This window comes from Corvus hawaiiensis, chromosome 2 (genome assembly GCF_020740725.1).
Source record: "Corvus hawaiiensis isolate bCorHaw1 chromosome 2, bCorHaw1.pri.cur, whole genome shotgun sequence".
Lineage (NCBI taxonomy): Eukaryota > Metazoa > Chordata > Aves > Passeriformes > Corvidae > Corvus > Corvus hawaiiensis.
In genome coordinates, this window is record NC_063214.1 from 93,182,694 (window position 1) to 93,208,158 (window position 25,465).

At 40.3% G+C, this 25,465-nt stretch overlaps 1 protein-coding gene across 1 annotated transcript; it reads left to right on the forward strand.

Annotated features, from left to right (window-relative positions):
- Nucleotides 1-3,645: 3,645 nt before the first annotated feature.
- Nucleotides 3,646-24,152, forward strand: LOC125337007 (interleukin 18 receptor accessory protein). The gene is made up of 11 exons (XM_048326237.1): nt 3,646-4,215; nt 8,754-8,885; nt 9,945-10,212; nt 10,365-10,539; nt 11,851-12,025; nt 14,610-14,678; nt 14,845-14,965; nt 17,403-17,557; nt 18,787-18,924; nt 22,391-22,561; nt 23,195-24,152. Exons 2-11 carry the CDS (start codon nt 8,762-8,764, stop codon nt 23,563-23,565), a joined length of 1,767 nt encoding a protein of 588 aa, XP_048182194.1. The 5' UTR covers nt 3,646-4,215; nt 8,754-8,761; the 3' UTR covers nt 23,566-24,152.
- Nucleotides 24,153-25,465: the final 1,313 nt, after the last annotated feature.

The following is a 25,465-nucleotide window of genomic DNA, read 5'->3' on the forward strand; positions in this document are numbered from 1 at the left end:
AAATCCAAGCATAAGGACAAATCCTATCAATTCCACCACTTTCCAGATTGTAATGAATGCAGGAGATTTGCAGAAGGGCTGGAGGATGGAGGGAACCTTAAGATTGCTGGTTATGTTGCAGAGCAACTGAAGATGCCTGCAGAAGCAAGTTGTCATCAATGTGTTTACTGAACTGGAAGTTAAACATAGCTGTTGCAGTCAGCATGAAAAAGGAGAGCTCCATTAAGGATGGTCCAACAAGTTCTGGGCACAGAACTACTGTGTGTGAAGGACAAGGTTAGTATTCACTGGACATCTCAGACCTTAAGGGACTACATAGTTGATTTATGCAGAATGGTCCAGAATTTTTTGTGTCACAACCAGAATTCGGTAGATTGATTCCTCGGGTCATTAAAAATTGCTAGAAAGTAGAGATTAACAGTTATAAAGGTAGATGTGTGAATGTGGCCTGGAAGGTTACTCTAGAGCTGAGGTTATATATTGAAGTTGTCCTTTTTTGTCTTGGTTTCTCAGAGGAAGTAAAAAAAAAAGTTGCTTTCTTTTTGGAGATGACTACAGTCTGGCTTACAGACTTTAAGAATGTTTGAAATGTTTCCTTTCCTAATGAGATGCTTGTGATGTATTTAAAAAGCATTCGGTGTTTTGAAAAAGAAAATGTGATTGCATTTTTGGGAAATAATTTTCCAAACTAGAAGTAGATTGGCTGTCTGGGTGAAGCAGCAGCTTCCAAGCTTTCTGCAGTATCCACAACTTGCAGCTTCCTGTAGTTCAGCAATTCAAATTTTCTGAATTTCTGTGAAAGCAGCTGCAGATAAGGCACAATACTATCTTTTTTTTTTTTGGTTTTTTTTGTCAGCTATATATATAAACAAGTCATCACAGGGTTTTGTCTTCTATTGCATTGTTTGATCTCCCATCTGGCCTCCATGGGTAAGTAATAGTGTGTACATCAGCAAGATGTACCACAGTCCAATGTAATATATTTGTTGCTTGTAACCTATCAAATACAAAAATAATAAAGTTCAGTACATTGATGCCTTAAGGTATTTCTGAAAGATAATCAAATAGGTTTATGGGTTATTGCTCTGTTGCTTTTGACCACTACCATAACTAAGCCAATTTCAGTTGCGTGCTGGAGATATCATTCCACTATATGGCTACAAAACTGTTTGCTATTCATTGAAGGGAAATTGTAGCTGTTTTAGGGGTTTTGACTATGGTGAAGGAATGCTGTTCCTTAAGAGGTTCCAAAACTACTTGTAATGCTGTAGAAATTTGACTTTTTAGAAACAGTTGGGAAAATTCTGAAGTGACCATGTCTAGTCTTGAAGAGCTGGCAGTATATACTAGGAATTATCTGAATATCACTAGGAAAGGGATTTCTTGAGGACATCATCACAAGACCTCATTTATGGATTCAGGCTTTTCTGGAGACTTGAAAGTAAATATTTATCTCTCAGCTGTGATAGCAATGTCTCTATTTGTGCATAGTGGCTTAATAAGCAGTACATTAAGCATATTTATTTATGTAATACATAAGGAAGATATTGTCTTTAAGGACTAGCAACAAAAATTCATCTACAAGGAAGGAACTCATAAACTGGAAATGAAAACTTGTGACACTCAGGAGTGTCTCCAGCTTCCAGCATGATGAAGGAAAGACAAATACTAATGAATTGCTTCCAGTGAAGCAAGACGTTGAGACCTGTGAGGCAGAGCCATGAGGATCACCAGGGGAACCATGAAAAGGGATCCTAGAAGAGTTTAAATTGCCTAGGTTGGTAAAATGAACAGGGAGAGGAATAGGAGCATTATTACCAAATGCATACAGGTAAAGAAAAGCACTAGAAAGAAGAGTTCTTCAAGTTAAGGAATGATATCCATACAAGGATGTATCCTAGAATAAATGTTCGATGGGCATTAAAGCCATTATAATGGTAAGGTCTCCTGTGAGAGTAATGCAGAAACTACTCTGACCTACTTTTAAGCTGAAGTAAAGTAAGTTTCTGAAAGAAAGCTGAAAATTCATCTGTGGCCATCCCTGTCAGGTTTATGTTTCTTGGCTTGCAGTAAGCAGGCTGGACTACCAAGGAAGGCAAGAAGGAATAGTTATGGAATTTGAGGTGCTAGACAATATTTTCTAATTAACTGCTAATGATTGTGAGAGTGAAAAGTTTTTAAAGGCTTGCATGGTGAGAATTTGCTTTGCTCTTTCTCTCTTGGCATGTGGCTATTCAGTTACTAGTACATTCAAAGTACCTCTGTGGCTCTAGACCTGTTAGTCCGTGATGCCCAAGGCAGAAGGCACCGTAGTACAGCAAATTTGTGCTAAGTAACACCAGCTTCCTTTATTTCACAGAGAATCACCTACAAGCTCCACAAGCCACCTGTGACTGTATGTAATTTCACTGAGTGCTTAAACTAGTACAAAATGGACAGAGGTTCATGTTTAGATATTGTTCAGACACCTCCTGTAACAGCAGAACCAACACCACTGACACGGTGTAGAAGATAATCAGGGTGGAAAATTTCTTACCTGCTAGGTGTTAACCATAGCTGGGCAGAGGAGGAGGTGATGTGTAAATGTGTCAAACCAGAGTAGTGCCAGAATAGTCCGAGAATAGAAAAAAAAGTTATCCTCCCAGTACTATAAGACTACACTGCACACATCTTGAGATGATACATTTTTCTCACTTGAGCAGAAGTGAAATGGACAAGGTAAGATAAAGCCCCCAAACTTGACTTTCCACAGGGGTGGGGAGGTACAATTTTCTGGAGCTATAGCATAAAATTTGGTAAATTTTAGCAGAGTGGGAGGGTTAGAGAGTAAGGGGGAGGAGAGGGTGGGGAGAGAGAGGAAGCAGGGAGGATATTTTGGAGTGGTCCTTTACCCTCTTCTTTATACACTTTGTCTAGAAGCCAAGGATAAATATGAACCTTGGAAGTGCAAGTGTGTGAGGCTGCTTTTTTAGCATCTATATTACTTTTACAGAAGACAAAGGGGTGAATTGGAGCAGAGACTTAGCCAAATATTTGGTACTATGTACAAGATTTTCATCCCGTGTGGTTACCAGTATGACATACCACTCAGACTTCTGGTAGCATGGCTTTCAGAACTCTATGTGACTGGTGCTCCTGTTGTATTTCTAAGATGTATTTCTCATGTAATAGTTGGACTGTTATGCTTAATTTTTTGATTGTGGTAAACCTTATTACTTGGACACTACAACAATTTGTGCTGAAATGAATGAAGTATATTTTTTGTCTTTAAGATGCATCTCTGTGAAAGAACCATTTGTTTCCGATAATCTGAGCTTTAAGCAGAAGGGCCTTGACTTCAGCTGTGTTGCACTCTTTAATTCCTTTAAGTGAAGAGGGAATAATAGTGCTTTTTTTTTCTAGTCAGGACGCCTTCAAAAGCCTAATTCTTTATACTGACATCTCCAGAGATACATTGGAGCCTTTTGTAACTTATAAACCAAATGTGTATTTTGTATTGGGGCAAAACATTGAATATATTTTAGGAAACAATCACCAGACTTGATCATCAGTGGGCTTTGGTCTGCAATAAGCAGAGAGATAAAAACATGGTGAAAGCCGAGAATACAAATCCTCTATCTCCAAGTGCTCAGACCCCAACAGGATCAAGCATTAATACTGGTCATTGCATAAAGGAATATGTACATAAACAGAGGCAACATTGAAATCCCCTGTTACGCAACAAACAGCCTTTTTTACCTTCTTGTGGAAATAGAGTGATTGACCCAATATGCAGTAAAGATAGAGCACTTTACACAAGAAAAGAAAAACAAGTTCTACTGTTCTTGAAATAAGTCTGGTGCAAACTGATGGACATATATTTACATAGCCTCTACTGGAATAGGGATCATTTGGATCTGAATTGATGGCAAAGTGCTCTGAGATGCTTTTATGTAGTTTGGGTCACTGTGCAGTCTATCTTTTACGAGTTTTGCACCCAAGCAGGAAGCCAGAAAGAGGGGCTGGACTGAGTGGGACTGTATACTGAAGTGCTCTGCCTTCAGGTCCAAGGGACAGGCCACAGGTGGCTCAGATTCATCAAGGCTTCTCTTCCCTTTCTGCCAAGGCTGTGTTTGGGTAACTAATGAGGCTGAACTTGGAGGACACAGGAGGTAACACTGCCCCCTTACAGCACCCACTTGCAGTGGGTGTGGAAGGCAGCTGAGGACATTAATGGTAAGGAGAACTCACCTCTTACAGTTAATATTATTCTGTATTGAAATAATCTTGTAGATTTCAGATATTAGAGATTTTTGTGAACTGTCTAAGACCAGCATATGGGAAAAAAAAAAGGGAAACATTACCCTTCTTAAATGAAGCAAACTAAAAAATCCAACACGTTTTTGCACACAATGCAAATAGAAGACTTTAGAACCCAGGAGGCTTTGATCTTTTACTAGGAGGTGTTTCCCATGTTCTTTTTACAAGAAAGTGACCCGGAAATTTTCAACTTAATGCAACTGAACTGAGAAAGGAAGGGATGATGACAGTGAGGTAGAGGAAATTCCTGTAAAGGAAACAGACTCAACGCAGTGCACAGCTAGAACTAACCACAATTCTTATCATGTTGTGTAGGATGTGCAAGTAAGATTTTGAGATAATTTTTTTTAACTATATGTTTTATCTTCAGATTTTAGCTCTCCCTACCCCATCTGCTTGAAGGTGAGTTAATTCTATTGCCTTTGAATGTGCATTTTAAAGTAAATTGGCTTTAACTGCTTGGTCAGGCAAACAGTAGTGTCTTAGTAAGTAGCTTCATTAGATATTCTTTTCTATTTCATAGACGTGGTAAAGTTTTTTCATCTCCTATGTGGCTATTCTAAGATTCTAAGATTACTAATTCTAAGGTTACTAATCTTAGTCCTAGAATCAGATTATGCTTGCCTTTTCATTGAACAGTTGAATACAAGACACAGAAGTTGATATCTTTCATAGTGAAGTGATTTCCATCAGAATCAGAACTGTTCGATGGAATGATTGTGGCATGCCACTCTTTACTAGACTTCAGAGATATCATGAAATTTGGCACAGCTCTCAAGAAACTGATTTTGATTTCTTTTGCTTATATTTTATGTAAATAACTGGAGAAGAAGAGGCTGAAGGGAGACCTCATCACAGTGTACAGCTTCCTCGTGAGGGGAAGAGAAGGGCCAGGCACTGATCTCTTCACTGTGGTGACCAGTGATAGGACCCGAGGTAATGGCCTGAAATTGTGTCAGGGGAGGTTCAGGCTGGATATCAAAAAAAGCTTCTTTGCCCAGGGGGTGGTTGGGCACTGGAACAGGCTCCCCAGGAACATGGTCACAGAACCAAGCCTGACAGAGTTCAAAAAGGGCTGGGATTTGGACTCGATGATCCTTATGGGTCCCTTCCAACTCACCTTATTCTGTGATACTGTGAAAACTCTATGAAATAGAAATTTACTGTTTTCTTCTAAGAGTCCTTTAGGAGTTGAAACATAGGCAATATAATACAATTCCTATTTTTCTATCTCAATTTTTTAGCACAGGGAATTATGTGAAGACCACATTAATTTCCTTTGCATGTATGATACTTTCCAACTAAGTGGCATCCTAAGTCCCTAGACTAAGGATATGATAATATGGCTGTGTACATAGCAGGAGAATGTAGAAAGACATTTGATAATAAGTTGCCGAGAGTAGAATACTTTCTTCTCTGGTAGATACTGACAAAGAAAAAATGAGTCCTTGAGTAAACCGAGTCACCAAATCACCTAAGTCCATCTGCAGTGCAAATACACCTGAATGGTGATTGCTGTCTGCTTCTGCTGTGAATTTCCCTGTTCCTGTCAAGCACACTTGTAAGATGATTCTTAATTTCACATCCTACCATACTTTTTAAACACTATAAAAATGCAAAGATTACAAGATTCTCTAATGAAAGCACTATCCGATAGCAAAAAAAAAAAAAAAAACCAGTGGTGTATTTTCCCATGCCTAGCTAAAGACAACAGAAAAAATTATAAAGATTGCTAACCAGTGCTGTAACATTCACTAGTCAACTCTTTCCCTTTGGCACTTCTTTCCCATTTGTGGTGACCTTTTTCAGCTTAGAGGGTATTGTTTATATGGCAGTAAATTGGAGAACAAAGAGATTATACATCACTGGCACTATTAAATGCTTTGTGAATGGTCACTTGTTGTAGTTTCACTACATGTGGCCTGTATGTCCCCAGTGACACACAAATGGGAAGCCAGGAAGTAAACGCTTCCACTGCTTATCTTCTGCCAGGTTAGGCACTCTTCAAATAGCTTCTGATGGCTTAACAGCTTAATGAGTCACCAGAAAGTACCAGGGCTGTCACAGGAGAGAGGCTGGACCATTTGCCTGTGGTCAAGGGAGAGTGGAGTGTGGAGGACAGATCAATAGTTCATAAAATCATAGAAAAAGCTGAGTTAGAAGGGACCCATCAGAATCACTGAGTCCAACTCCTGGCCCTGCACAGGACACCCCAAGAATCACACCACATGCCTGAGTGTTGTCCAGTGTTGAACTCTGTCAGGCTTGGTGCTGTGACCACTTCCCTGGGGAGCCTGTTCTAGTGCCCAACCATCCTCTGGGTGAAGAACAATTGATATCCAATTGAACTTCCCCTGACACAGCTTCATGCTGTCTCCTTGAGTTGTGTCACTGGTCACCAGAGTGAAGAGATCAGTTCTTGCCCCTCTGCTTTAGTCAACAGCAACCTATTCCATCATCTCACCTGCTCAAGGGACTATGGCAATGAACCTCACAAAAGGGCCTTGGGTCCTGATTGCTACGGGCACCAGCATGCCTTTGCCATGTGGGCTGTCGGATGACATAACTCAAAACATCATTCTTGGTTTTATACAGAATTAGCATGCCTAGAGATGCAGCCTTAATGAATGCCTTGAGCAAGGTCTTCACAGGTGTCATAAATCCAGATTTGAGAGTCAGGATCCATTGATCTTTTTGCAGTGGATAAAAAAGTTGGATAAACTTATGGAGGGCTTTTCCCAGTGCTGGTAGCAAACTCACTTTATTCAGACATACATACAGGCTTGGAGTTTCAGGATGATTTTAAAAGATGTGTGGGGTGATGACAGCTGGCAGCCAACCTGTAACAAAGCACCAGGATGGGGTCAGACAAATGAGTTAACTTACTTCCTGTGAGCTCTGAGCATAAAAATAGATCATTCCATTCACTTGCAAGGAATAGAGACATTCTGAAGAGAATGGTGACTAAGAGTTCTCCCTGCTACACAAAACTGCTGCCTGGAAAAGTGCAGCGTGGGAGTTCTCATCACCTCTCTCTCTAGCTCAGTGTGCGCTGGATGCTCTGTTGATGCTAACCAGTATCAGTAGTGTCTGATTTGCATGAGGTGCCAACAGACAAGGGACTAGCCTTTGCCCAACCTTTTCTGCTTTTCCCTTGGGCTGACTCAATGCCTCTCTGACAGCATTGTAAATGCAGAGTCACTCTGGGGCCAAAGGAAAGAAAAAACCCCCTTGAGGGCTCAGTTGCACAATGCACAGCTGCGCAAACTGAACATCAGCAAAGTAGATGCCCTTTGCTCCTGAACCAGGCACTCCAGGCATCAGTCATAGGCATTGGATATGTCCTTACTAAATACCCGAATTAAGCCATGGCTGTTGAGTATGCCCACTGCACAGCCTGCAGCTGAGAAGGCTGTGGCATGCAGATCAGACTTCTTAGTAGAAGAGGGAAGATATAACAATATGGTTTGGGGTTTCACCTTGTTCAGGGTACTGTCATATAGGGCTCTGGATGCAGCTGAGTGCTTTGAGGACCTGCCCCAAATCTCCTGGGTGCTCTCTGTCTCAGTTTACAGAGGGACCACCACAGAGCTGGTCCCTTACTATCCTCTGGGTGTTACCCTGCTAAGCAGGGCTCTGCCAGGGTTGTTCTAGCAGTGCAGAGCAGCATCGTGGTGCAAAAGTGAGGCCTGATTCTGCACACCCCGGTAAGCCATGGGGGAGGAGAAGGGGTTTTTAGGTTGCTCTGCTGGCCCTGGTAGACATCCTAATGTATGTCCATTTTGGCTGGTAGCAAAGCCTGGTAGGAGCACATATCTTGGGTGAAAGCGAGAACCAAAAACCTGTGCCCACACAAGACATGCTTTGAGGGTTTTACTCCTGCATAGTCCTCCAGTCTCATGGGCTCAATGCTGTTTGCAGCTGCAGCACATCTTCAGATTTAGTTTAATACCAAAGGAATCCAATCAGCTCACTCTGGGCCGGTTGACCTTCAAGCTACAGTGGTGTTCTATGGAGTTTTGGTGCCATTTATGCCTGTCTCAGCCTTTTGCTGATAATCATCATTAGCTGAAGGCTGATATTATTTGGTATCTTACCTCTCATCTTAGAGAACATGCTCCTATCAAAGGAGGAAGGATCTACATTTCCACTCCAGAGGTGGAGTTCTGCATTGCTGTAGGTATGACTTGGAAATCCATCTGTAAGAAATTCTATGAAAGGTGCATTTAGAGAGATTGTTGCATAGTCTTGAGTATTATCCATTCTGTGAAATCATTCCATTTCTGTGAAATAGTGTGAGCAGGAAAAGTTCTGCAAACCCCATTTTTAAAAAACACAATATGCAGGAAATAGTGTTTGCAAAGTTTTATAGAGGTACATAATGAAATATGCAATGATCTATTTTATTTGGACTCTTATTTACAAAAAACCCCCCCCGTTTTTCTCTTTTACAGAAAGCTGGATGATTATTAAAGAAAATGTCTTAGAGCATCAACCCAAATTGATAAAGGAAATCATGCTCACTTTGTGCTGGATACTAACATTGTTTGTCAGTGGGGTAGAAGTTAGAGAGATTAACTTGCCAGGTAAGAGGCTGCTCCAGTGAGGTTTGGTGTTTGTGGTGCTTTCTGAAAACTTAAAAAAGGAGATCTTAATTTTGCTTGCTTTTGTGAGTTTTTCCTGTACATATCCATGCTTGTGTCAGACAAATAACCTTTCTGCAAGCTTTTGAAGTATTGGTTATACAGTCTACCATAAATTTGACTCAAAAATCAGTTCCCCAATGAAAAGGACAAATGTAAACAAGAATTTCTGAGAACTAGATGGGACAAATGAATTGCTTCTGTGACTTAGGTCTCCAGCATCTGGTCCAGGGAGGCAGGGACTGGGGAGAAGGAAGACAAAAGCAGAATGAGACTGATCTTTCAAAGTCTTTCACACACACAATATATCTGGAGGAGCTTGATGCAATTTAGTTTGCAGAGAGAAAATGGAACTGTAAAGAGTTTCCCAGGTGAGCAGGTGAGGAACAGATGTCATGCCCTCCCTTCTGCTGGAGTGAAATCCTGCCATACTTTCAAGGGTCACAACCATCTGAGTGGCAGGAGGGGCATTAGGATGGCTGACCACATCTTTCAAAATTAAAAAATGTGTTTAACTTTAGGGAAAGTTACTGAAACCTGGGAGGATGAATATTTAAAAGCAGTGGGACAATAATGTTTCTCAATCTTACCATAAACAGGGCATGTGGTGGGCAGGATCTGCTTCTTCAGGCTTATGTCAGTCCCTTGTCCGTTAATATGAGATCGAGAAGAGCTGTGTCTGCTTTTCTACAGAGTTGAGGTTTAACAGGTTAGCACCACGCAAAAGTTTACACATCACAAAAACCCTTCACATTAATCTTTTGAGAAAAGGTCTAGCAAACCCTTGGAAACCTTTGAATAAATTTTCAAGAACATTGACAAATTGCATATTTAAGAAAACCTGTTTTCTGTTAGTCCATCTTCTGATCACATAAAGGGATATTTAACTAAAGAAAGGTAAAGTTCTATTTTGGTTGTGTTCCTAATTTTTATTTTTAATTTTTTCACCATGACTCTGCATTCTTTCAGATGGCGCTGATATCTTACTCTCCTGCTTTTCAGGATGTTCCCATGTTGAACCTCAAATATGGTATCGTGCAATTAATGGTGAGGAGTTCGTTCTACGGTGTGCTTTACCAGAGAGAGATGCTACCAGCATTTATAACAACTCACTTCTAAATCAACATAAGCTGGAATGGTTCTGGCATCAGAAGGATAAAGAGACACTGAAGGCTGTCAAGGAAAGCTCAAATCTGGCTTTCCAAGGGGATGCACTTTGGTTTAAACCAATAAGGGACAGTGCTTCTGGAGTGTACATCTGTAGGATGTGGTAAGTAATGGAGCAAAAGGGTAAGTAATGGATTAATGGAGCAAAAGGTTTCTACCTCTATAGGAGAATTATTGGTTTGGTTTGTGTATTAAATGTTTAACTTCTTTTTCTTTCTTTTTTTTTCTTTTTTTTTTTTTTTTTACATCACTCAGGGGAAAAATCCCATGTCTCGAAATTGTTTTGGATGTTCAAACAAAGAAGGCAGCAAAATGTTCAGGTTATGACACAAACATGCTATATCTGCTTGCTGGCACTGGGAATTCAATAACCTGTCCTGGGACAAAATGTTACAGCCACATTAAAAAGCCAGATGTAAAATGGTACAAGGTAAGAGTCAGTCTATCGAGTGTTGAAAACAGCTGAGTGGAGGTGGAGCTTCAGGTCTAGTTAATGTCCATGTGCCATAGTACTTGAACTCTTCTTTGGCAGGCAATGCAGCCTAAGAAATTCAACCCAAGAGCAGAATCTTGAATTAATACATATCAAGTATTTAAGGAAGAGTTTTGAAGAAATTTACCACATCCAAAATATTCTGTGAAACAGAATCCAAGAAATGGTTTCTCTTCAGCTAAGAAATTGAAGTAATTGAGAATTAAAATAATTCTTTGCAAAACAGACATGATTGAAAAGTAACATTTTAAGTTTTGTTTTGACATTTCAAATTTTGAAACTATCAAATATACCAAAGAAAAACTGGCTTTGTTAGGTGAAAAATTATTTTGAGATGAATGTTTCAAACCATTCTATCCAAGACTCCTGTTTTTAATGAAACACTATTCCGCTGAACCACTACTGACAGTGTTTGTAAGGAGGGCAATATAGCATCTAAACCTGTATAAATGAGCAAAGGAAGATGACTAAAATTTGCAATTGTGCATTTTTCTACCTGGTATTATTTACATTATTTATTCTTTCAAGCAGAATTATGATCTAGTTGAAGTTACTTTGCATTTGCTTTCAAATTTTAAATGAGGTATATCTTTACCTACATCTTGATCTGAAGCCCGCTGAAGTTAAGGAGCTTCTTCCTGTTTGCATTAGTGGATTTTTTCAGGAACTTCATTTAAGGAAAATTCTTCTGGTCTCAGTGGAATATGAATATATTAAGCTGAAAAATAGGGGTGCTTTTCAAAAACAGACAATTTTCATGCTTCTAAAAGTAGTGACAGTGTTCTCAATCTCAGACAATACAAACTCATGATTTACTTCTCATAACTTGAAAATGCTTTCAAAACAATTTCTTTACAAAATAAAAAATACCCAGTCCATCAAAAAAGTGATCCTTTTTGTTGCTCTTTAGTAATAGGAGTTTAATTTAGATTATCTTCATGATTTCACAGTTTCATATCAACTGTAAATTTTAAATAATTTTTAAAAAGTCAAGGGTATTCGCATCTTTTTTAGCATAACTGAAAAATGTTCTCAGACTCCTAATACGTCCCTTTTTGGGCTTCAGTGGAAAGACTTTGGTTTAGCCCTACTGACATGAAAATGTTGTCCAAATACATTAAAATAAAATTTAATAACAGCAAGATGAAAAATGACTTTAATCCTTTCCTTTTCCTTTTTTTCTTCTTTTCCTTTTCCTTTTCCTTTTCCTTTTCCTTTTCCTTTTCCTTTTCCTTTTCCTTTCATTAGGATGGTCACCAGGTAAAACACAGGAAAAGCAGACCAAGCCTAAAGCTTAAGCAGAATGAAATCTACTTGAATCCAACCTATGACAAAGATGCTGGAATATATGTGTGTGATTACACTCTGCCTGACAACACTACCAACTGGACAGTGAGAACAGCAGTAACAGTAGAAGTCATTGGTGAGTTATATAATAACTCAAAATAAAATACCTGAAGTAAAGTATATTTTCTTTATTATGTTTATTTATGTGGTTTTTTTCAGGCTCTTGTTCTGAAAACCCATAAACTGAATTAGCTACAGTATCATTAAAATCCTCTTCCAAGTATTCTGAAGACATCTAGGGACACTAACTAGAACATCCAATAGTAATAGCAGTAATAGCATGCAGCATACAACACTGTAATTTTCAAAATCTAATTGTGCCTTGGATTTATTGTAGTTCTTAACATTGGGGATCAAATCCACAAAAGATTTAGAACTCTTGATCTGGGAGTAGAATTCATGAAACTCCAACTGGTGCCAATGTTCTCCATGTACAGTGTGAGGAGTATTAGGAACATATTTGCATACTAGGAAGAAGGATTGCAAATCCTGCACTGGAAATGTGGGCAAAAGCAGCGTATCTCAATCCTACCCATCTCCCTGAAGTAGAGGATTATGTGAAATTATGAGTTAGGTAAAATATTGTTCCTTGTGGCATGGGTGAAACCTTCACTTTCTCCATTTGACAGTGACAGGGAAGATGATATTGGTGGGGTCTCTACCTCTCTTGCATGTAATTTTTTAGCAGCAGAGTAAATAGGAGAGCTGTGAGCAATCTAACAAACAAGCCATTTGTTGTTGCGCATGCTCTTTGGGGGAGAACATCACTGCCTGCATGAGCTGTTCTCTCAGGCTTTGCATGCATTACTAAAGAAAACTGGCTAGAACTCTATGGCACAGTGATATGACATGGTCTTATATTCTCCTACAAACACGGTGACTTTTCCTCTAGTATTTACTGTCTCTGGTTGTCCTTCAGGCAAAATCCAGATACTGCCTTGGCAGAGTGTTTTGGGGCATCAATGCAGTGCAAGGGAGCATGCTAGCAACTCAGGATCAGTACTGGGGGAGACTGCTTGATCTGCTAAAGGAGTGATGTGGCAATGCTTTTCTCCAGATATCTACAGTTGAGTGCTGTTAAGACTTTGTAGTCACCCCAGTCAATCACAGGTCCCATAGGAAGAGTATATATCTACTCTATATCCTGAACTGCATAGATGCAGTCCAGCTGTTTCTGTATGAAAACAGCACAGGACTAGTCCTCAGCATCCTGGTGGAAAGTGGGCCACTCTGTGAAAGGGAGGACAAGATTTAGGGGACCAAAGAAAGGTGTCAAATGAGGCAACCTGATTCTGCGGTCTAGTGAAGAAACACACCTTTGAAATTCCATGGTCTCATGAGGATAGAATTTCTCTGAAATAGATGATCCTTTTTTTTTTCCCCCCCAGGTATTTTAAGCATTTGATTCTAATAATTCAAGGGAAAATGTATCCATCCCGTCAGGACAGGAAAGCATGTCTCACCAACCTGTGAGAGCTCTTTGGTGGCTTAAAATATCTGATGCTCTTTGACTCTTCCTTCTAATATTCTTCTGTGGAATATTCCCACAATATTCTCCAGGCAGGCTTGGACTAGCTCTGCTTTTATTCTGATCTGACTGAACTTGAGCTGATACACTATCCTTCTCAGTTCTTTTCCCCCACTTCACAGTGCAGTGAGAAAAACACGTAAAAGGTGCCATATGCATATATACTACCCCAGAGCCATGCAGACTGAGGGGAGACCTCCTTGCAGTTACAACTTCCTCACCAGGGCAAGAGGACGGGCAGGCACTGATCTCATCACTGTGGTGACCAGTGACAGGACCTGAGGAAATGGCCTGAAGTTGTGTCCGGGGAGGTTTATGTTGGATAATAAAAAGAGGTTCTTCACCCAGAGAGTGGTCAGGCACTGGAAGAGGCTCGCGTCACAGCACCAAGCCTGACAGAGTTCAAGAAGTGTTTGAACAACACTCTCAGGCACATGGTGTGACTCTTGGGTATGGTTCTGTGCAGGTCCAGGAGCTGGACATTGGTGATCTTGTGGGTCCCTTCCAACTCAGCTTATTCTGTGATACATTTCTCTGCTGTGGCTTGGTAAAAAAAAAAAAAAAAAAAAAAAAGTGTTATATGGCACCATTTCCTGCAGTATGGGACTTTCCTAGAACCTCAGAGCTGTGGGTTTTATGGTATAGCCCGTGGGTGTCATTATCTGTGCCCTTTGGCAGCCTGAGTTTTGAGAACAGCATGGCTATTTTGGTGCAAGTATCTGTGCTTGTGAATGAGGTGTGTGTGCGTTGTTTGTGCTTACTGGGCATGGAAAGAGGCTTGGCAGGGAGCTGGTATGAGGATTGTACCCTTCAGGGGGTCTTGCAAGGGGGGTTCCTAATTTTTGAATCCTAAATAATCTTAAATGCAGGCTAGATGCTGAGCTTCTCAGCTCATGAAAGAGGACAATGCCTCAGAGTAAATGAGATAGCAGGTGTTTAAGTAGCTGCCCAAGTTTTGTTGTTGAAACTCCCTTATCTGTGCACACTCAGATACCTCAAGAACTGTAAATCATCCTCTTGGATTAGGTGTTAAATTCCACCTAAAACCTGAAAAATCAAATTGTAAGCTGTTTTCTTTGGTCCTCTGCACTGATAATAACTTTATACTTAATGCTATTCTTGTTGGTTGCAGCAAAAAACACTATTCATCCGCCAAACCTTTTGTATCCCAATGGTGTTGTGATCCTCGAAGCAGAGCTTGGTAAGTTTCAATTCCTCACCTAAAAGCAAATGAAAATATTTAAATGAGGTATTGATAAATAATGATAGATCTTGATAAAGCAAACCAGCTTTGATTTCTAAGCTATTTAAGTGAATAATATTCTGGTGACCTGCAGGCATGGTTTTTCTGTGTTAATTTGTTCCAGGCAAGCCACTTGAATTGGAATGCCGTGTACAGTTTGGGTTTGAAACAGTTTCTCCAATGAGGGTAACATGGAAACGAAGTGACGAGGAGAATATAAATGAGAAACTGAATCAGGAAACAAGGTGAGAAAACCTACCCCTCGCCCCCTTCCTGCCCCAGTAACCTCGTTACTACCACCACAAACAACTGTAAAAGTCCATCTATAACAACTTTACTGAATGCATTTAATTGAAAGAAACTTAGAAGGCTCTTTTCTTTCACCTAGTAATGTGTATGTCCACAAGCATGTGACAGGCATGTGACCTTCACATACAGAAGCACATATTGATGGCCATAAAATCAAGAACTCAAACTCTCCACAATCTTAGCTCTTCTTCTTAAAGCTTTAGCTCAGAGACAGCTTCAACATGAAGGGTTCCTGGTTGCCTGTCCCTGCATCCATTGTTTCCAAGTGTTCTTGTTTTCAAGTGTTCTTGAAAGCACAATCTCTGTTGTGCCTTGCTAGCAATTCACACAATCTCTCTTTGGAAGCTGTCTCTGAGTGGAGAATAAATCAGATCAGCAAAACAATACTGTGGACATTGAAAGGAGCTTGTGTACCTCAGACATTGGGGTGTATTTACAGACTAGATCTGAGGACTTGCAGCACTGAGTTTCAGGGCACTGAATTTTGGGACTTTTCCTCTGGTAAGAATTAACCAGGCCCTGCAGAGAAGAAACATGTAGGGGAAAGGTTTCCTGTGACCTGGGGACAACCCCTATAGTCACTACACTTCCCTTTCCTTCCTGTTCTCATTCACTTACGCAGTGTTCAACTTGGGCAAGCAACAGAGTGGAGGCAACACAGGCAAGTACATCTTTTACTACACAGCCCTGACTCAACTGTATGGCTAAATTTTCTGTCTACTGGGGGAAGCAAAAGCTCTGCTGTCACTGCTAAAATCAAGTTCGTAATAGGAGTCATATGGGAAAAAAAAAGATGATATCACACACACACATGCACACACTCATGAGGTAGACAGGAAATTGGATTTTCCTAACTTTAGAATGTTTAGATTTGGAATATTCTTCTTAACAATGTTTTAGCTTTTTTCATGGCTGTTCCGGTTTCGCCAAATTTAGAAATATATACTCTGAGAAAAGGCACAACCACCCCTCCCCCCACCAGGTTCGGGAAAAAATAAATTTTCCTCGAAGGAAAGTGAAAGAGATAAAAGCTATTTATTTAACAAACACATGGGAAAAGGATAATAATGCTAAATAATAAAATCTCTCGCTGTGGAGAAAAAAACCTGGGAAAGTGTTCGAGTCCTCCCTTTGGTCTCCTCGGAGCTGAGGCTTGGCCCAGGGCCAGGCCCTTTGTGCCCGGTGGAAAGTCCTCTCGATGTGCTCTGATATTGAAACAGTCCAGTAGAAAAGGGAGAAAATCTGAAATTCCAGGGAAGGAAACATTCAACTCTCAGTCTCTCTCCAGAGAAAAAGCAGCTGAACCCCTGGCCAAAAAACTGACCGGAGAACAGCAAGCCGGGTGCTTCCTCCCTCCCCTGCAACAGCTGGGAAAACCAGCTGTCTGTTGCTATCTGTGTGTGTCCTTGAACAAGCTGCAAGAAGCTGCTTTGAAGAAGTTTTGCTCAGTTTTTCCTTCCCCCTCTCAGGTTCAGTTTAGAGGCATAGAAAGGCACAGAAATTAATTTCTGGGCATAGGCAGTGATATGGGATACACATCATAAGGTCTCCCCAAGACATTGGCTAGAGTTTCTGTTTATTTTTTAAAAATACAAATAAATGAAACATCCCCAACAGATTTTGGTTGAATCCTTGCCCTTGCTTACTCCTCCACGTCTTGAGGTAACGAGGAAGGGCTGTGGGGTACTGTCATTTTGCAGTGGCCTGATGTGAGATGCCTTCTAGGATGACCCAGAGATGCTTGTACTTGTGGCTTTCGAAGAGGAACACTGAAACTCAGAAACTCTGGGTATTCTGGAGTGATTGCAGACACAGATCTGTTACCCATATCATCCACTCAACCCTGAAGAGATTCCTCCATTTCCTCTTCATTTCTTATACTTCTGTCCCTTATATATATCTTTTTCTGTTTGCCTATCCTGTCCTTGGGCTTTCTACCCCTGTGCAAGAGGCTGTGCTGCTCAGTCTTTTTGCCCAGCTAGTTCTCTCTTGGGGCTCCTTTTTGAAGTTTCATTTCTCTGCATTTCTGCTGGGTGAATATTTTACATCTTAGAAAACCATAAGTAATCTTACAGAAGTAAAGGGGACTATATATTGAAAACTAGGAAAGTGGTAAATATTTTTCTGAATAGATGAACTAGGAATAAACCTTTCAGTCTTCAGGCCTATCAAAGTATTTTCTTACAGTGTTAGTATTTTCTTGCCATGTATAAACCAAATGGAGGTTCCAAACCAGAATATTGCATCACTATTAAAAGTTCAAGATCAATGTTAAGAAGCTGCAAGCTCCTCTATTTTTGTGTGTAAGACATTGGGAGATTGTGGGAATGAACAGCAAAGGTATCATGCAAATACACATTTTTTTCTCTCTAGTGTCTATCCAAAAGGTTTGAAGGGGAGCACACTTCTTCATGTTGCAACTTTGAAAGAAGTTACTGAAAAGGACCTCAGAAGCAACTTCACATGCTTTGCTGAGAATTCAGTGGGAAATGCCACCGCTGTGATCCAGCTGAAAAGAAAGCAGAGAGGTAAAGCTATCATTTGGTGACTATTTGCCCCTGAAGACACATTTTGATTTACTCTTCTGCTACTAATTAATTCCCCATTCACACTGGCTTTTAGCCAGTTGCTGAAGTTTATTGAACCTGGGTGGGAAAAATTTGCTTTGTCAGATATCTTGACAGCCTCAGTATTTTGAGGATTACTCAGAAGGACAGGACTATCTGGGGACTTACTGCAGGTGGGTGAGCCAAGTGGAAGATGGAGAGAAACTGGAAGGAAGAAGAGGAGAGTAGCATCTCTGAACATTAACAGGCAGTCTACTAAACTGAAGCAGAGAGGCTGCTGAAAGCAGCAGTATTCCCTGATTTTCACAGGACATTTCTGTCTGTTTTCCCAGTCCTTAGCATGCATGTATTGTGGTATCCCGCAGTGGTAGGGAGGAGAAGAGAGATCCAGCAGGCAGGAATTGTGCAGCAAGATTGATTGATTGAATTATTTTACAACTCTTTTACAGACTTTTTTCTTCATAGTCTAATTGGACAAAGGATCAGCCACCCCCTGGGTGGATTGGCTAGAAATCCTAAACATCCATTGTCAAAATATTTTTCTACTGTACCATAAACAAAGCTTTGCGAGGTTGCAGGTGTTCATAGTTTATAGAACTCTACAAGTATCTTCCGTGAGAGAGAAAAGTATCTCTCGGGACTGGAAAGAAGCAAGAAAAATTCTTGCTACCGGCATATTTGTATCCACATGCATGTTTCTAAGAAGTTACCATAACTGATATGAATGTGGCTGCCTTTCAAGCCTTTCAAGGCCCAAACCAGAATCAGTGTGGAAATTAAAATGTTGAACCATAGTTCACAGTGAAGATTCATCACTGTAGTTGCACAGGAAGCTGCCAGCAGGGCACTGTGTGCAGCTATGTCTGTTCTGATGTAGCTTTTCCATCTCAGGCAATTACTATTTTCAGCATTGCTGAGTGTACCAGAGACTGTTTCCTCTGTGCCTTCTGTCACAGATTGGTTTTTCATACCAGCAAAGAGATACCATGCAAAAAAGGTCATTGATGGTAGACTGAAATTCTGTGTTTAGGTTTGTGGCTACATGAAATCTTGACTTCCTTAAATTTTGCCAGTGGGATAAGGAAAAAGACTGTGAGATGGTTTGTCCCCATTTCTGGACCGAGTTTTTTATCTAAATGTCAATATTGTTTTGGAAACCTGAGTTATGATAGGCTCTTTTCTTTCTGCAGTGTTGTTCCTATATGTACTATGCAGTGCCATTTCTACTCTATTTGCATTTGTTTTGTGCACTGCCTTTATTTACCAGCACTGGATTGAAATAGTGCTGATGTATCGAAGTTATCTGGTCCACAACAAAAATACAGAAGGTAAGAAACCTTGTGTAATATTAATTTTCTCCAGTTTTTCTGCTGCTTTTTGCCATGTGGGATAATCAGGTATGAATTACTCATTTAATTAAGTTCTCTTAATGACCCTGCTCTCTTTGAGCCAATACAAGGACTGTTAAACCTTACAAGATGCTCAGTGAACGCAGATGGAAAAAAAGAAAGATAGTGTGAAAGAAATATCTAACACCAACTGAAATGTCAGTTAGACTTTTACCCTAATTTACCCATAGAAGATTAGGGTACCCATTAGAGCAGGAAGTTGAATTTTGACAGTCCATTTGCAGGAAATAATTTAGCATCTCCAACGTTTCAAAATCGTTCTCTGAAAAAGTTCAACAAAACCTTTGGACAAGAATGAAACAACCTTGCATAACAAGGTGAAGGACTCCAGAGTTTATTGTATTTTTCACTTGAAGTCAAAAAGTTTCTCAAAAGAATAAAAAAAAAGAGAGAAACAAGACGATAAAGGGCACCAACTGAGAAGTGAATATTTGGGAAACTTTGGAAACAACTTGACATTTGCACCTGAGTGATTAACTTTTGATTTTTCAAGTCTCCGTAGTAGCATCGCCCATCATCTCAGCTAAAAGAGGCCTCCAAAACAGCGCAGTGTAAAAATGTATCAGGAATCACTATGACTACTTCAAAGAACTTAATGTACAATTTTCTTACATGGGTTGAAAGAATTCTGATAGTTCGTGCCTGAGAAAATTTTTCTAAAAATTCTTGCATCTTGATGCAGTTTGAGATAGAGGTGTCTGAGTCGGTTTTTGTGTTTGCATATGTACCTTACACCTGAGTGTGAAACAGTTACATCTAGATACCTGTAAGTACATACACAATTAGAAAATTAACTGCCCTTTTGGAAAACATTTTTGTGAGCCCTAAAGCATTTGGCAAAATCAATTTGGGACATCACTCAAAATTTCCTTTCTATTTGGTAAAAAAGTGATTTAAGGACCTGTGGGAAGTCCCCTTAGAGCACACCCTGCATGTCAGTAGGACAGACCTGCCAAGGCTTGTGCGTTGAGGACACTGTTGGGCTCCACTGTGGCAGTCCCTGTCCCCTGCCTGTACACTCTCGTATACCTCATGCACAAAGCACCATTTGCAATGTGCAGACCAGATAGCTTTCTGTCCAAGGAAAACGTGTTCTCACCTGCAGGATCACGTCCTTCTCACGTCATGTGGATGCATATCAAGTCACCTGAGGTCTGAGAGCAGCAAAGCAGCAGTTATGACTTGATTTTGCTGTTTCTTCATTTCTATCATTTCTTCTCTCATGTCCCTCTCAGCACAAAATCAGAAAACTGAAGAATCCTACAAGATTAGAAGGTACCCCTGGGTACCTGCTCACAGCAGAGCCAACCTAGACCATGTTGTGCAGGACCTTGTGAACAGAGAAACCAGAACCCCTCTGGGGTTAATTGGCCTCCTTAGCCAATTAAGATACATATCTTAAAGTTCCTGCCTTCTCCCATAAGGAGAAAAAAAATAATGCAGGAGATTTGATACTAACATTTATAGACCACATATGCCATCAATTTGCTTAAGTCAGGTATTCTTCATTTCCTACACTTTCAGTATCTTAAATACAGTACCAAATGTTCCTCAGCTTGTAATTGTCCTGTACAGTTATGTGAAAAAAGGCTTAATGGTGCTTATTTTGTATTTGATTTTTAACTTGCTACTGTAATAGTAATGTTACAAAGGTGTGTGTTAGTGGTTGTCTAATAAGATTGCAGTGACCTCTGTGGGTGAAATAAGGAATACCTGGCTTGTAGCGCAATTTATAGTCACTTAAAATCCATTCTCAAAGGAGCTTCAATTTAGGGTATAGATGAATTGAAGTTCAGCTAAACCAATCTAGTGAATCTCTGCTCCACCTTTAATTCCCACATTAGTCCTGTGTGCCTGCTGCTGGTGATTCACTCTTGTGGGCCTAAATGGGCTCAACCTGGCAGAAAAACAACTCAGTAAAAGACAATGGGTAGCCAGCAAAGTGAATCATCTTCCTCTATTATCGAAAGACCTGCAGCACCAGTAGAAGGATGTGATTGAAAGGGTGTATCCAGGAGTAGAGGGGAGGAGCAGAGATGCAATGTGTTGTCTGATCATTTTCTTGGCCTCCAAACCCAATCTGCACACCTCTGTTTTGTTTTGATGACATACTTTCTGCTACGTGCTGGTTCTGAATTTGAGCGTTCAGCCCCAGCTCATCCATGTTAGTTTTCTGAATTTGCTTTACCTACGGGCTCTTCTAGATCCTGTGGGAACTTGGTGACTCTAGCTCATGTCTGTGATCCTAATCTTACATCTAGGGATAGAAATCAGGAGGTTAACACCAAGGCACGTGGGTCATGATACTCAACACTTAGGTGTCTGCTGGAGGTAGGCGTCTCAGTTCCCAAGCAGTGAAGGTACAGTCCATGTGGTGAAATCTAGAGAGCCTCTCAGCTCACCCTGCAGTGGGACTCTGCTCTACACAGGGGAATTTCTTTCTGGTTTCTATTGCTGTGATACAATTCAGCTAATTGAACACAGGTGTCTGATGTAATTTGGGCTGCCTGAGGATGTCCTGCCATTCCAAAAGGCTTGTCCCCAATACTTCCCCTGTCAAATCTGGCAGTCTTAGGACACCTTAAATGGCCTAAAGTAACTGGGAAACTGGACTGAGTCCACTATGCCTTTTGCTTTTACCAGAAATTCTTTTCTTTTCTGTTCCTTCTCCCTCAAGTGTAGTTCAAATTTTATTCAACAAATAGATACAATTTGCTTTTGCCTTGTAGTTAAGAATGGGCCTAACCCAGGACGTGGGTACCAGGGTGATCAAAGCCAAGAAAAATTCTTTACCTGTGTTTCATTTGCACACCAACATTCTTTCAACGAGACTTAAAGTTCAATAACTGATCAGTGCTTGGTGTCTGAGCTGATATTTTGATCAGACTTAGCCATTGCTCCTTACACAAGTCTCTCTGTTTACAAACATAACAATGTATGAGAACAGCATATCTTTTGCAAGGAGCTAATATTTAAGAACATTTTTCCTTTAAGATTCATTATATTTTAAAAGAAGATTGACCATTGACAAGACTTTTTTTTGAATCAGCATTTGGGCAAATTAGAGAAAAGATTGGGAATCATTCCCTACCACATGGCTTTTGCCTGGAAGGGACCAGATCTTTAAACTGCCTTGCACTAAACATGAGTACCTTCCTTGTTTGCTTTGGTAGCATATGTCTACCAAATCTGCAAGACAGCGAGGAGCAAGGTTGTCTTTGGTGATTGGATAGCTGTAATCCAATAACAGGTCATAATTTTAGGTTTGTAATGTGCCTACTTAGATAGATATAAATGGAAGCCGAGCATTAAGAAAGAAGCTGAATGCTTCAGCCAGACTTGTTAATGTATAGAATTTATTTATTTATTTATTTATTTATTTTAGATGGCAAGGAATTTGATGCGTTTGTGTCCTATGCAAAAATAAACTCTTCTGAAAGTGACTCTGCTTTAATTAGTGAAGAAAAATTTGCCCTGGAGCTTCTTCCAGATATGCTAGAAAATAAATATGGATACAAGTTATGTATTCTTGAAAGAGATATTCTTCCAGGAGGAGGTAAGGTCCCTGGGGATGGTAGAAAATCTTCAGTTTTTATAAAATTGCGTTTCAATTTCCAAAAAAACCTTATGCACCAGAACAACAAATTGTATAATTTGGTAGTGGAATTTATGTTCAAATCTTATAACGTTTTGATCTTTGTACCTGGTCCCTGTGGCTGAGGCATACATACTTTGGAGTGAGATCACTGGGAGCTACTAGGCTGAGATGAAATTCCTTGTACAAGAATTTCTTTGCAAGCAAACTCTGTTCTCCGGAAAGAAAGCCTCGAATACTTCAGTAGTTACTTTCTAAGTGACTTTGATCAGTGCCACCTGCAGTAGTTAGAAAGCTCTGTGTATCTGTTCCTGGGAGAGATAAAGACAAGTCCAAGTGTCCCTTGAGACTCTGTTTAAGCGTGTTGAGGTCTCAGCTGTGCCCTTCATGTCCTGAGCAGAAAGTTGTGTTCTTCAGTTGTATAAGAACAGCCATGGTACCCTCTGATAGCAAACACATTTCTAGAGGTTATATGATTGCTCAACATTCTTAATCTTGGCTTTCCTTATTTCTGGGTTTTAACTGTTGATAAAGGAACTGATAAGATAAAAAATCCATTGTAGAATGCAGTAACTTTCACCATTTTCTCTCCAGCATACACAGATGAAGTTGTAACAGCTATTAAACAAAGCAGACGGGTAATCATTGTTTTGAGCCCAGCCTATGTCAGCGGACCAAGCATCTTTGAACTGCAGGCAGCAGTGAACTGTGCATTGGAAGATAAAAGAATAAAACTAGTATTAATAAAGTTCCAGGATTTCCAAGAGCCAGAGAATCTGCCTCCAGTAGTGAAGAAAGCACTTCGGATTTTACCAATCGTTACCTGGAAGTCTTCCATTTCTGCTGCTCCACACAAGAAGTTCTGGAAATACATGCATTACCACATGCCAATGAAAACTACGAAGAGGCTGGGAAGTTTCAGCCTGAAGAGCTTATCCCAAAGGTTATTCAGGCTGGTATATTGATAGGAGAAATTTCACAGGGGGATGACATCAGGATCAGAAATGGTAACATGATTGTCAAAGACCTTTTCTATATCATCCGACCACTGTCAACTGTCACTACAGCCAGCAATAGCTCCCTCCAAAACAGTCAGGAGGACTGAAGTGTCACAGTGCACAGCAAAACTGTGCCACTTCACACAACTGTAAATGTGAGCTATCTCTCATAAATTAATATTTAATTACAATTTTTATTATATTTATTATACCATTTTGTTGTGATTTTGAGACATACAATGTTCTTTGCACTGTATTTCTTTCTGGAATATTTTTACACTTGTTTTCTAGAAAAAGATTAAAAAAAGGGAAATCAAGAGGAAGCTTGCAGTTTAATTTCTGATGCAGTCCAGTGGGACAAAGCCAAAGTTTTCAAATGAGTTACCTCCTCCAGTGCGAACACCAAGAAAATACAGTGGGAGACTACTACAACTGGGTATGCCAAAGGGATTCAGAAAAGAGGGACCACTGCATAGGCTTATGCCAGGCATCTCCATCCTTTCTTCAGTGAGAGGAAGAATTCTACCACTTTTGAAACAATTCACACTCAGGGACACCTGCACCTGATCATTGCTGATCCTGTCTGGTGCTGGTCACTCAATGCCCACTGAACCTGTTGGCATTATAGGTGTGTTGCAGGTGTAAATCAAAGCCCTGGTTGTCACAGCTATTAGACTTCCAGGGACTCCAAAGTCTTTCCCTTGTAGTCCTCTGGCTGCCAACTCTCCAGAGTTCTTATCACTTGCTGTCAAACCATCTTGCAGCCTGTGTGTGTATGTTTGCATCTGAGTGAAATGCAATGGTCCGTATTAAGCAATCTGAGTAGTATAGCCACTGCTCTGCTGTTCTGCTCACTTCATTCCTCCTTTGAGTTAACAACTTCCTGTTTTATAATGCTAATTGAATATCTCATTTGCCAGATTCCTTGTTGGAAAGGGGTTTCAAGAAACACTGCTGTTAACAGGATCAGTATACTGAAAAAAGAACTCTTTTGCAAGCAGGCTGAGCATTATCTACCTAATGCTATATTGGGTTCAAAGCTTTCATGGGAGGACTGATGGTGCTGTGAGGCTGATGGAAGATGGTTCTTCATGTAGAAGCAGAACACCAAAGGCCATCACTGAGTGTACCACAGAAAATGTTGACATTGCAGCTGCACCTGTATTGGAGATTCGGTTCAGATCATCACAATTTTGATGCAAATTTCCCAGCTGTCACCACATATTGCCTTTTGTTTTTCATTATAGAGCATCACAGTTGCACACACTGGATCCCTTCCGCAGAAAGTCAAGTGGAAGACCTTCTCCATCCATGAAGGGACTTTCAGTCTGTGAGATCAGTTGGTCTGAAGGAATCCCCTCCAGAGTACACACAGTGTGGTTGCAGGCTTCTCAGAACTAGTTGTTTCAGGGTATCACAACTATTCTCCCCATCTGCACTATCTGCACTGTCTTCTAACACAATCAAATCATTACTGAATATGAGTATTTTGAATAATTTGTCAGTAAATCAAATACACTCAGTTCTAATGCAAGTAACACAGGCTTTAGAAGCTTCTAATAAACAGCACTATGTTTGTACACCCTGTTATCCTCAATATCCTGACCTTTTAAAAAAATGATCCTGAAGAGCAGTTGGATGAGTATAATGTGTCTGCCCAGTAAATGCCTTACTGGTATGAGCAAAATAAATTCCAAATACAGGAAAACTCAAGATCCAGTTTTAGCTAGGTGGTGTGACTCAGACCTTCCTCTTTACGTTGTTATTACCTGCTAAATTACATACACGTTTAAGAGAGGGAGGCCCTCTCCAAACGAGGCTGTAATTTGCGCAGTCCCCCACCAGATGTCCCTACCGCGAGCCCCGC